The sequence below is a fragment of the Athene cunicularia genome (genome assembly GCF_003259725.1).
Source record: "Athene cunicularia isolate RWA chromosome 5 unlocalized genomic scaffold, athCun1 chr5_part1, whole genome shotgun sequence".
NCBI classification, from domain to species: domain Eukaryota; kingdom Metazoa; phylum Chordata; class Aves; order Strigiformes; family Strigidae; genus Athene; species Athene cunicularia.
In genome coordinates this window covers 37,693,096-37,705,792 of record NW_020799101.1, presented here as the reverse complement: position 1 = coordinate 37,705,792, position 12,697 = coordinate 37,693,096, and the positions used below count along the sequence as shown (strand labels likewise).

Below are 12,697 nucleotides of genomic sequence, written 5' to 3'. Positions count from 1 at the left end.
TCACTTGAGAGTCAAACCTGTTGTTTTTTTAACTTCCCTGATGCGTAACCTTTTATTTTGGCACTGGTAATGATCTCTCTATATACTCTTTATACAGGGAAATAATACCAAAGTCCAGTTGTCCCTGCCATTGCCAGCAGTGGACGAGCTGCTTAATGGTCTTCCCAGCCTTTACAAATCTCACTGAAAGCCTGAGCAGAGCCTTTGCTTGCAAATTCTTGGGCTCAGGAGGTCCAGATCTTTAAAGGGATGAGGAATTGTCTTAATGGTGGATACTTCTCTACCCTCATTTCCACCAGATCAAAGAAAATATTTCTAAATATGTTTCTTTATTCATTAAAGCTCCTGGGTCCACTTTGCAGTGGAAAAGGCTGGGGAGCAGAGACACCAGTTGACTGGCCTGTCAGGGATGGTTGTGTCAACACCAATCTCAAGGCAGAGCCAGCAGTGGAATAATGCGCAGTTCCCAGTCCTGTGCCTTAGCCTCCCTCTCATGAATGTGCAGCGTTTCCCAGTTAGCATTAAGGACGCTGGGGCATGTGTACGGGATGTATCACGCCTCAAAAATAGCTTTCAGGCCTAAGTAAGCAGATTCCTCCCTTTTTAGAAAGCAGCCCAGGCTGCCAGTGCTTGTGCATGTGTTTCAGTAAAGGGCATATCCATATGCTAACCTCAAAAGCTGGAGTGTCTTTTAGCCAGCAGTCTTCCCCAGTTGTGATTGATGACTTGACAGCGCTCTGGAGAGAGGAACTCATTCATGCTCACTGTTTACTTTGTTTAGCCAGGATTATATTTTATTGAGCCGCCACAAAAAAATCCCATTTTAATTGTCGCTTTAATTTCTTCCTAGCAGCGCAGTCCCCAGAAGGGGTGACCTTCATGCAGATACATGCCCACTCTAGAAATGGATGGAGATGAGATAGCTCAAGGGGTGTGAACTGGCCTTCATAGCAATCTTTCATGAATACATTGCTGGTTTTAGTCCAATTTATTCACCAAGTGACAGGGAATACAAACTGGTCTGTGGCTGCTTGGTAGTCCTGCAGCATTGCCTAGGGATGGGTATCTACCTCTCAGACAGTGTTACAGGGCCTTCCTGTTGCCTGTTTCAGCTCCAAAGGTGCAGTGGCCAGACTATCCTGTGGAAATGGACCTTACCTAATGTTGATTTATGATGTGTCCAGGAGGCCGCAGGCAATATCCAGTTCCCATTTGGTCCCCCTGGTCTGAAGGAGGTTGAGTGAGCAAGCATCCATGTACCCACCAGGAGCAATGCATGATGTGGGAACACTGCTCAGTGCTCCCCTTTCCCCTGAAAGAAATATGAGAAAGAGGGGATACACTTACACTATTTTGAGCCCAAGAAACTTCTCATCATGTGTAGGTCTGAAAGCACTTTGCAAATAGCTGCATATCAACTCCCAGGATATCCCTGCAGGCATGGGTGAGAGAGCTGAGGAGTGAGCATGACAGCAGGGACATGCCCAGGGCTGCAGAGCACAACAGTGGCAGGACCATAACCAGAAGTGGCTGGACCCCCTCGTCTGTCCTACCTTTAAGGGTCTGAACTGACCCTGAATAAGGCAGAATAAGTGAGAGCACGGAGTGGTGTAACCAAAAACCTCTCCTTGTTTCCTGCAGGCAGGCACTGGGTCCAGTGCCTAGCAGACGTCAGCTGTGGCCATTGCTACAGCCTGAGCAAAAGCCAACTTCCTTCTCATTGTCCCACCTAGCCTTTGATCTCACCAGACCTCTTGTCTCCCCTGCTTGTGGCATCTCCTCGCTAACCCGTGGGCTCCCTGGGACGAGGAGCAGAGTACCTTGGTGCAGCAGCCCCAGCTTGCCTAGCCTTAGCAGCCTGTGCCTGCTCCTGTAGCCCATGTAGGCTGCTGGCACTCAGTGGTAGCACACACGGGTGTTCCAGAGCAGGCAGGGTTTAGGGGAGCCCTCTCTCACCACCTTCCCCTTCCCAGGGAGGAGGTGGAGGCAGCCCTGCAGGTCCTGGCAAGCTCCTGTTCTTGCTGGGCATAGCCAGACCTTATCAGGCTTAATTGGGGTTGACAGCAGGGAGTCCAGGGTGCAATCCGCATTGAAAAGTAGGTACTGATGCTGATACAAACAGAAATCAGACTAGTTAATAATTGAGCGGCAGCTTGGGCATTCACCTTGACAGACTTGACCTTCCCAATTAAAAATCTGTCCCTCCCCAACACCCCTTGTGTTTTATTTATCACAGCCCTTGGCAGTCTTCTTTGCAGGCTACCGCACTGGGGTGATGTGTGACACACCTCACCATTGCCCTGTCCCTGCTTCCTGAGAGCCCTTCAAGACCCCAGCTCTGCACCCGATCCCTCAGGAGGGAGGTAGTATGTGGCTACCATAGACTGCATGGGAGCATGTCCCATGCTTGCTGTGGAGACAGCAGGCTCCTGCAGCTCCAAAGGCAGGTTGGTGTGCCCTGCTGCTGGATGAAGCGTTTCCCTGAAAGGCAGGAGCATTGGAAGTGTGCTCTGCCACTGGGATGCTGCAAGAGTCTATTCCCTCACAGCTGCTGGGTCTGTACACACGGGGTTCAACTCAGTCCTCAGAACAGGTAGACTCAGCAGGCCTGGAACAGATTCAGGTTGGGGTCTGGTATTTTGCAGAGATTGGCACTGATTCCTGTGTCAGGGTGCTAAGGCATCCGAAACAGTAGGTGGGAAGAAGTGGAGGATTCATGTAGGTGCTTTGTATTGATCTTTGGAGGTGCTTAGCTCACCCCCTTAACTGTATGGCGAACATCGGCTGGGGCAAAAGACATGTCAGCTGGGCTCCTAAGCTTGTCCTCCCTGCCACAAATGGCACTGCCTTAATTTCAGAGGACAGTCAGCAGCCTGGTATTTGGCACCTATGGGTCACTTGCATGAGTGCATTGAGTAAGATCCAGCACAATACTGACACATTGTTGTTCAGTGTCTGGGGTTATTTAGCCTGGAGAAGAGAAGGCTCTGGGGAGACGAGGGGTAATAGCTTTAAACTCAAAGAGGGAAGATTTAGATTAGATACAAGGAAGAAATTCTTTACTGTGAGGGTGGTGAGGCCCTGGCACAGGCTGCCCAGAGAAGCTGTGGCTGCCCCCTCCCTGGCAGTGCTCAAGGCCAGGTTGGACGGGGCTGTGAGCAACCTGGGCTAGGGGAAGGTGTCCCTGCCCATGGCAGGGGGTTGGAACTGGATGAACTTTATGGTCCCTTCCAACCCAAAACATTGTATGATTCTATATGACTCAATCTCTGTTTGTCTCCTACATTAGGATAGATGCTCGTGAAAATACAATGGCAGGTTAAATGTTTTCAGATGCACCTTTGACATTTGTTAGGTTTCTGTGCTTTGCTTTCCTGTCGCACATTCACAACTGCTTTGTGGCTGCTTTTTAATGAGGCGTGAAGGAATTACTTCTTTTTCCTTATCTGCAAATTTCCTCTATTATCATGTCATGGTTTAACCCTAGCCAGCAATTAAGCACCACACAGCTGCTTGCTTCCTCCTCCCTGCTCCCAGTAGGACAGGGAAGAGAATCAGAAAAAGAGTAAAACTCACAGGTTGAGATAAGAACAGTTTAATAACTAAAATAAAATATAGCAATAACAAGAATAAAAATATAACAATAATAATAATAATTGTAGTGAAAAAGAATATAACAAAAAGAGGGAGAAATATAGCCCAAGTGATGCACAATTGCTCACCACCTGCTGAACTATGCCCAAGCAGTGATCTTCCTCTCCAGGCCAACTCCCCGAGTTTATATACTGCTCATGACGTTCTACGGTATGGGATATCCCTTTGGCTAGTTCGGGTCAGCTCTCCTGGCCGTGCTCCCTCCCAGCTTCTTGTGCACCTGCTTGCTGGCAGAGCACAGGAAACTGAAAAATCCTTAAGGTAGGATAAGCACTACTTGGCACAACTAAAACATCAGTGTGTTATCAAAATTATTCTTGCACTAAACCCAAAACACAGCACTGTACCAGCTGCTAGGAAAAAAATAAACTCTATCCCAGCTGAAACCAGGACATAACATTTCTGTGGGGTACCCATTTGGACATGCTGCCTGTATCTGTTTTCTTGGGGTTTGCTTGCAGCTGACATTGAAAGACTTATCCTGGCAGTGGCATTCAATCATCTGCCCCCATAGGACCTCCTTGATGTGCCTTCTTGGACAACTGTGTTTCTTCTCTCTGTGCCCCAGTTCACCATATTCACCGCAGAGGACCTGACCAGTGACACAAGGCCTCCGTTATTCATGTCTAGTGGGCATGCTGTCAGCAGGCTGTGGGTCTCCATTGCGGGTCAGCTTGTCCCTTCACTGCGAGTGGCCTACCTAGGGCTTGAAGGTTTCTCTGGTGGCACTTATTCTGCTGGCAAGGTGTCCTCTGAAAACAACATGATTCCCACAGCCCTTCAATGCTGTGGTAAGCGCCAGCATCTTCACTTTGGTGCAGTGCCTGGTCCCATGTTCACTCTGCATCCAGCCCCCAGGCTGCCAGAGCAATCTCTCCACTCTCAGACATGGACATGTAGCTTGATTTACTCCAAGAGCTGCATTGCATGTGATTTCCAGGCTCATCAAATCAGTAGGTGATCCGCAAGTGGCTTGCAGAGACAACAAAGCCACCTGCTAGCAGCCGAAGGTCCTGCCTCTGGCTGTGGACACAGGCACTGCCATGCAGCCTGCCCAACAGCCTTGGGCCTGGTGCACAGTGAGAAGAGATGCAGGAGATCTTCCTCCTCAAAGGAGGGTTTCGGGTTGTGCGCTGTCCTGCCTGGCACAGGTATATAAATCATCAAGAGCAAGATGCCAGGTTTCTGTGTTGGACACCACTGTCTACGGGGAGGAGAAAGCTTTCTGCACTGCGTGTGCTTACAGACCTACCTGCAGCTCAGCTTTGCCTAGACAGTTTATTTGCACGAGACTCCGTGTTGTCTTAACATGCCAAAGGCTTTTGTCAAATCAGTTAAAGTGGAGATTGAGGTTTTGTTACATCATTTCTCCTGGAGTTGTTAAGCCGAGAAAATTCTGCCTCATAGTCCCCGTTTTCAGGGCAGCTCCTCTTATTCCAGACTTTTGCTTTCTTCTCTGTGCAACTGCAGCTAGTGGGAGAGAGCCCAAGGGGTTGTGCCACCAGCTGCAACCACAGCTTTTCAGATGTAGTTACTTCCCAGTGAAGGTTGTAGTGAGCCAGACTGTCCCCAGGTCCGAGCTTTGCAACCCTGCTGGGATGGCTGCTGTGCTTTTGCTTAGCTCAGTACTGTCAGCACATGTCAGCACGTGCTCAGTCTGGGCCTCACAGAACTGAGGGTGCCTCCTCCCCTGAGCTTCAGGTTATGGGGTAGCTCAGACAGGAGCGAGCCACATATGTGGTATGGCAACTGATGTGTGAGCACCTGCATTTTCAACAACGGATGCAGCTTGTCATCTTCAAACATTCTAGGTAGAGGCAGAGACTGGACTTTCTCATCTCTGTCTTGGAAAAAAAGATGTAGATTTCATCTAACTCCCTGCTCAAGTGAGTTGAAGTAACTTGAATCTTGTTCTTGATAATCATCAGTTCATGCCTCCAAATGTAGCATAAGGCAGAACATTTTCTCCACGTTCACCCCTGTTTCTGCACATCTCCAGCTCAGCTGCTTCCTCCCCTCTGTGCTCAGTTGGTCTTTGCCTGCAGTTGTCCCCCCATCCCTTGGTATCCTGCATTGCCCATCTTCTCCAGGCACTGTGCTCCCCGGTCTCTCTCATTTTCTGTAAACTGAGGATTCTCAAATCCAGAGTACACTGTCTCTGAGCTAGGCAGGGATGGTCTTGATGTATGTCATTGATTTCAAATGATGGATGCAGCTGTTTCTGCTTCTGTGATGGGTTATAATAACATCACCTGCCACAGGAGTTATTATATATTTTATGAACTCTGCAGGTCTTGCAAGGCTTACAGTCTTTACAATCAATCTAGCCAAGCTGATGAAGAGAAGGCAGAGTTTGTAACTAGATTTCCCTGGGACTTTGTAATTTCTGTGTGATTTTTGGTGCAGACTATGAGATCTGCTGGGACCCACGTGGGACTAATCACACCTGAGGCATTACCTGAGGTATTTGTAACCTCTACCGGAAACTTTGGGTAACATCTGACCCACTGCTTAGCCAGAACAAAGTGGTCTGCCTTTGTAATACCCCCACAGGTTCTGCAGAACTCCAGCTCCTGCTCCCACTCTCAGCTGGGCCCTGTGCTGCAGCTCGTACGCCCTGACTGCTCAGGCACAGGAAAGCCAGGGGAAACCCAGCTGCTTTCTTGAGATGTCAAGGCTTTTCAGAGAGCCCATCGGCATGTGCCCGCATTTGGGTGGGTGGTTGGGGGAGGAAACCTGGGTCAGGGCCAGGGACAGTGCCAGTCAACCAGAACCTCCCTGGGCACCTCACTGGGTTGACTGGGGCATCAGCAGGATGAGCTCGACACAGGGTCATCTCAGCATGCTGCTGACTTGGGGTCCTGGTTTAGTTTTAAACATACAGTAATATGAAAGATAAAAACAGTTGGTTCCCGACTTTTTCATGTTCATATTTCCAAAAACTAGAAATGTGTTCATGTGTGACCATGTGGTTGTAACTGTGTTTATCTGTTGGAGTGTTAAATCAAGAACTGAGTGGCACAGGGTGCCAACAGTGATGTCTCCCGCTCATTCAAACCAGGAAACACACCAGGGCATTAAAGCTGTCTTAAAGGACGCTTGTGCCAAATGACAGAGTGAATGGGTACCTCGCTCTCCCCAAAGATATGACTGCTGCAGGGAGGATGGGAGGGCATATGTCATTCAAGACCACCAGTGCAGGCTGAAGAAACATTTGGGGTTTTAAGTTAAAACCATATTATGTATGTTCTTGGTGAATAACTGATATTCAGAAATCTTGGTCCTTTGTTTCTGTGGTCCAGCACCCCACCACCACCCCCCAGATTGCTGCGTGAGCTTAGCAAGCTGTGAAGGGGCTGCAGAAGCCTGTGCTCAGACTCTGCAGACAAGCCCCTGCGGTGCCCCACAGCTCCAGGGTTGCTATCTACAGCTTGGTGTTGACCTTGCTTTCACAGAGGTGGCTGAGAGGAAGCTGACGGTTGAAGAGGAGGAAGCCAAGAGGATTGCAGAGATGGGCAAACCAATACTCGGCGAGCATCCCAAACTAGAAGTCATCATTGAGGAATCCTATGAATTCAAGGTCAGTAGTTGTTCTAGTGGTCCTCCAGGAGGGGAAAGTCATGTGGCACTGAAGAGCAGCCATGGAGGGCAGGACTGAGGCAGCAGGGTTGGCTGCATGTGCAAGGAAAGGGCTGCTGGATGAGGAAAAGGAGTATGCAGTGCTGTAAAGGGTGGAGGAAACCTACAGGAAATGCCAGTGGAAGGAGCTGCTGGTATGCAGAGGTGGAGGGAGGAAGAAAATGGAGCCCTGCTGGAAGTGGAAGAAGACAGTGTGTAGGAGAGGGCAGGAGCAAAGCTGTGTCTGGTTGAGGCAGGGGTGAAGGAAGAAGGAGCCTCATCAGGATTAAGGGGTGGCAAACAAGGTGTCTCTGGTGAGACTTGGGTCAGCCTGTCCGGGGAGAAGGTGGGCCCAAGTCTAGTCATGGCCTTACCTGGCTGGTAGGAGAGAGCTTGTGGCACTTCCACAGTTTGGGAAGGGTCTGTGAGACCACAGTGCACTTCAAGATCAGCCTTGCCTGCTAGCAGCTAGTTTAATTGCTGTGCGTCTTTATTTCCACAACAGAGCACCGTGGACAAGCTGATTAAGAAGACAAACCTGGCTTTGGTTGTAGGGACACATTCCTGGAGGGACCAGTTCATGGAGGCCATTACCGTCAGTGCAGGTGAGGGGGAGAACAGACCCACACCAGCATCCACAGAGTCCATGCTGCCTGGTGTCAGAGCTGTCGGGCCTCAGGAGATAGCGTTTGCCTGGCCAGAGACGCTCAGCTGTTGCATGCATTGTCAAAGCCAGTCCAAAGAGCTCTTCTGCTCCAAATATAGTGGACTTTTGCAGATGCATTAGCCAGGAGCTCAGGAGATCCATCTTTTGGTGCAGAGCCATCTGGAAGGCCAGTTTTCAAAGGCTTTATGTCCATTGGTGGTGGTCCTGCTGCTTCAGTGGTCTGATGAGCAGCATGGAGGCAGCAAAAATCCCATCCTGGCTGGGCTGCTGGCTCCTGGTGTGCCCAGTGCTGTCCTGTTCAGGTAGCTCCTGCTGCTGGAAGATGTCCTGTCTGCCATGGCCAGGAGTAGGGACTGTTACCACATGCGGATGGGAGATGTTGTCCCACGAGGCAACATCTGGAAAGGTTCAAAAACTGCTAGCTGTTGCCCAGGGAGCCTGAGGGAGCTCAGCACTTCCAGAGCCAGGCAGCTGTGGAGCAGACATTTTAGGCATGTCCATGCCATTAATGACACTCGGGCACCTTTCTGAACCTTTCCTTGATGTTTTGACACCTTCCCCAAAGGGCTGGCTTTCCACCCAGCCGTAATGCAGGCAGCAGGGAGGCAGGCAGTTGAGTGGGAGCTGTTACCAGTGGCCACAAGGTTCTTCTGAAGTGAAAGAAGAGATGTGGGGTATTCGGTTTTCTTCATTTTAGTAATTAAGAGAAACTGCTTCTGTGGAAACAGTACCTCCATTCTTGGAGCAATGTTTTTTCCCAGGCCTGCTTTTCTCTTCCTGTATCTTTCTCCTTCCCTTGCCATCTTCCCTGTGCTCCCTATCTGCTTTCTCCTCCTCCAGTTTATTTCCATTGTCCTGTATCTGCACAAAGACCAGCAGTGCTTCTTGCCTCAGGGCTGACCTGGCCCACCAGGCTAAAGAGGGGACCCCTCTGAAGGCTGCTGCTGATAGCCTCACACAGATGAGAAGTTTCTTGCTGGGTGACCAGCTTGTGCTCTGGGGCAGGAGGACCAAGAGGTGTCTCCAGTTTCCCGTTTCTATCACTTTCTGCTATTTTTCACCTCAAACCATCACTTGCCTGTGTAACTTCATGGTGCCCCTCAATGGTGATCTCCACAGGTTGAGTACGTGCTATGTGACTACCTGTGGATGGGGACAGGACTGCCCTTCTGTGGGTACAACACACCTCCCTGCCACTACCCAGCCCTGCAGGTGTCCAGGAGGCACCCCTCTTGCCAAGCCTCACCCATCATTGAGGGACCCGGTGTGCCCTGAGCCCACTGTTGTGGCCAGCACCATGCCACCTTGTCCCAGGAGATCAGCATCTCTGGAAGCCTGGCAGGGGGGCCAAACATGGGCTGCAGCCCACCCCCTTAATCTTGATCTGCCTCATCATGAGCGCTGGATCTCTCCTTCCATGTGTTCTGCTGATTAAGGATACCAATTAAACTCAGACACCAGAGTGAAAAGAGCAGGTGTATTTTACTAGTGATAACAGTGTAATACAGAAAACATGCAGTGAGAAAAAGCAGAAAGTGCACTTAAAGCAGCAAACAGCAAAAACCAGAGTAATGCATTAAATTATTACTACACGACAGAGAGAATGGAGATTAAGAAAAATACATTACCACTTGCATATATTATTATCATCTAGATCCGCAATCACTGGGGAGCCCCGGTTACAGCGAGGGTTTGCAGAGCCTGTCCCGGCAAGTGGGAAATCCTACGTGGTGCCTCCACCCGTAGGTGAGGCTGCCAAAGTCGCTGTAAATGGGCCCAGCCTTATATACCAGAGATGGACAGGCCAGAATAGCTGGTACCTTTGTTTTGAGTGGGAAATTTCTGGTTTCATTCTCCTGTTGGATTCCACCCAAAGCCTGGCCAGGGCTCAGGGGGAAACCAAGGGAGTTTCTAACAAGGCCAGGTACTTGGGTTCTCAGCCTTGAACAAGGCTAAACAAGGGAAGTTGGATATATTTTCTCCTCACTCCTGATTATATTTTGTCTAAGCTGCATCTTTCACTAGCGAGTTTATGTACTTTGTTAATGATTCCAGACTAAGTTAGCAGCTTCGGCTTGGGGCCTGTTGTTCAGGCTGAAGTACTTCAATGCTTTAGCACTTTTTACATCAGCATGAGTGCGTTGTTATAACTTAGTACAATACCTACTAGCACAATGGTTTTGAGTTATACAGGATTCATCTATAGGTCAACTCTGGCTTGGGCCAGTTGTCCAAGCCTTAGCACTTCACCGTGTTGTTTGCAGCGGGTGATGAAGACGAGGATGAGTCCGGTGAGGAGCGCCTGCCATCCTGCTTTGACTACGTGATGCACTTCCTGACCGTCTTCTGGAAGGTGCTGTTTGCTTGCGTGCCCCCCACCGAGTACTGCAATGGCTGGGCCTGCTTCGTCGTCTCCATCCTCATCATCGGCATGCTGACAGCCGTCATTGGCGATCTCGCCTCCCACTTTGGCTGCACCATTGGCCTCAAGGACTCGGTGACTGCCGTCGTCTTTGTCGCCTTTGGCACTTCTGTACCAGGTGGGGTGGCCACAGGGAGGGAGTGGGGTGGGAGGAAAGTCCTCTGGTGGCTCTCCTGCCCCAAGGGGAGCAGCTCTGTCATGGGATGGGGTTCAGGCTGGGAAGGTGCTCCATGAAGCCCTGTCGCCAGGCAAGGTCTGTGCCCCACTTGGTGGGAATATGGGGTCCCTGGACCTGGGAGGGGAGGTGTGCACAGGGAGAGGGCCGTGTCCCAACATGGTTGGTGCCTCACCTGAGCTTCCCCTGTCCCCCAGATGTGAAAGATTGCCTATTTCTCCTGTTGGACCCCCAGTGATATCTCCTTTCCTCCTTCCCTCCTCCCCCAACTCCAGACACGTTTGCCAGTAAAGCCGCAGCCATCCAGGACGTGTACGCTGACGCCTCCATCAGCAATGTCACAGGCAGCAACGCAGTCAACGTCTTCCTGGGCATCGGGCTGGCATGGTCAGTGGCGGCAATCTACTGGGCATCGCAGGGGCAGGAGTTCCAGGTGTCGGCAGGCACCCTGGCCTTCTCCGTCACCCTCTTCACCATCTTCGCCTTCATCTGCATCAGCGTCCTCCTCTATCGCCGGCGACCCCACCTCGGGGGAGAGCTGGGCGGCCCTCGGGGCTGCAAACTGGCCACAACGTTGCTCTTTGTCAGCCTCTGGCTGCTGTACATCCTCTTTGCCACCCTGGAGGCCTATTGCTACATCAAGGGGTTTTAGGCGGTGGAAGAACGGTGCCGCCAGGGGGAGGGACCCCCTCCTCCGTTACCTCACTGGACACTGGTCCTGGAAGCCCAGTTTCACCGGAAGGGACAGCTGTCCGTCGGGGGCTGCCGCTGCCCAGATGGTCAGATGGCTGGGCACCAAGAAGGGCAAAACCATCCCAGAGTGAAAAAAACAAACAGCCAAAATCCACCCAAAAATTATACAAAAGAAAAGAAAGCAACAATGGCAAGTGTTGAAATAAAACAAAACACAATAAACCCAGCCACTGACCCCATTCAATGAGATTACGAAGTTTCAGCCATCTCCAAAGGCCACCTCTCCCTCAGGGGCTTGTCTCCTTTCCTCCCAAGCACCCCTCTGCTGTAAGGAGATGTTTTCTTATTTTTACTGGTTGGGAATTGCAGAATCAGGAATTTGTGGGGTTTTTTTCTTTTTTTTGTTTGCTTGTTGCTTTTTTGGTTTGGGGGAGCACGCTGCTTGATTTTATTTTTTTTTTCTTTTTTACTGCTTAAACAGAAAAATGTTAAAAATTTAAAGCTTCAAGCTGCCGTCAGTGCTGGAATTGAAATGTATATTTTCGGAAGCCACAAAAGACTGTGACACAGTCAAAGAACTTTTTCACTATTACCCATTCCCTCCCCCGCCACCTTCCATTTCTTTCTTTTTTAAGAACATCATAAGACTGATGATATATTTTTAATGCAAACACAGACACACAGACACACACATGTAGTGACAAAGGCTGGAGCATGTAGCATCTCAATCACCTGCCTGGGCTAAGAAAAAAAAAAAAGGAGGAAAAAAAACCCTCTAATATAATACGTATCATGTATATTTTGACTATGGCATTTCTCTTTGTATATTTGACTTAGAGCTTGTGGTACTGCAGGGAGAGAAAATTATGTTCATTTACAACTGGTAAAGAAATAAAAGGCTACCCAGGAATAGCCTGCCCTGAGGGGAGCGAGGGGGCCAGGGAAAGCACCACCAGCTCCTTGGGATGGTGGTGGTGGTAGGTTTGCTGTGTGGTCCTTCTGCTTGGAGGTGGAAAATAATTCAGGAAAACCCGGATAGTGTGCCCGTATGTTCCCAGCACCACCCCACTCCGAGCTGTGGCGTGGCTGCCCTTTCACTCGTTTGCTATCATTGTTTTCACAGCACCTGCATCTCACTGGTGGTCTTCAAGCCATTGAAAGGTACAGGCTTAAAAACTGCCACCCACGTCAGGACGCCTGTGTCATCTTGAGTACCTTTTAGGAACACCAGACAGACAGAAAAGCATCCTTTTCATCTGAAGTGCATTTCTTTTTAAAGAAAAAAAAAAACAACAAACACACAAAAAAACCAAACCACCACGAGAATATGTCATGAATTACATCAATGGCTGCAAATTCAAATGTTGGGTTGGTAATAAAAATAAATAAAAACTATACCTATATCTATACAAGCAGTGCTATCTAGAAACATATTTCTTAATTGAGAGCCCTGGAAGAGAATGTTAAA

The 12,697-nt window shown here is 49.7% G+C and overlaps 1 protein-coding gene across 6 annotated transcripts in view; it reads left to right on the top strand.

Moving 5' to 3' along the window:
- The window catches only part of SLC8A3 (solute carrier family 8 member A3), a 113,811-nt gene extending 101,917 nt beyond the window's left edge, over positions 1-11,894 (top strand). For all 6 annotated transcript variants that reach the window (XM_026849578.1, XM_026849577.1, XM_026849574.1 and 3 more), the window contains 4 exons: positions 7,110-7,234; positions 7,778-7,877; positions 10,204-10,479; positions 10,812-11,894. In XM_026849578.1, coding sequence (XP_026705379.1) covers positions 7,110-7,234; positions 7,778-7,877; positions 10,204-10,479; positions 10,812-11,188 — 878 coding nt within the window. In that variant the 3' untranslated portion in view covers positions 11,189-11,894. The remainder of the gene's footprint in view (positions 1-7,109; positions 7,235-7,777; positions 7,878-10,203; positions 10,480-10,811) is intronic.
- Positions 11,895-12,697: the final 803 nt, after the last annotated feature.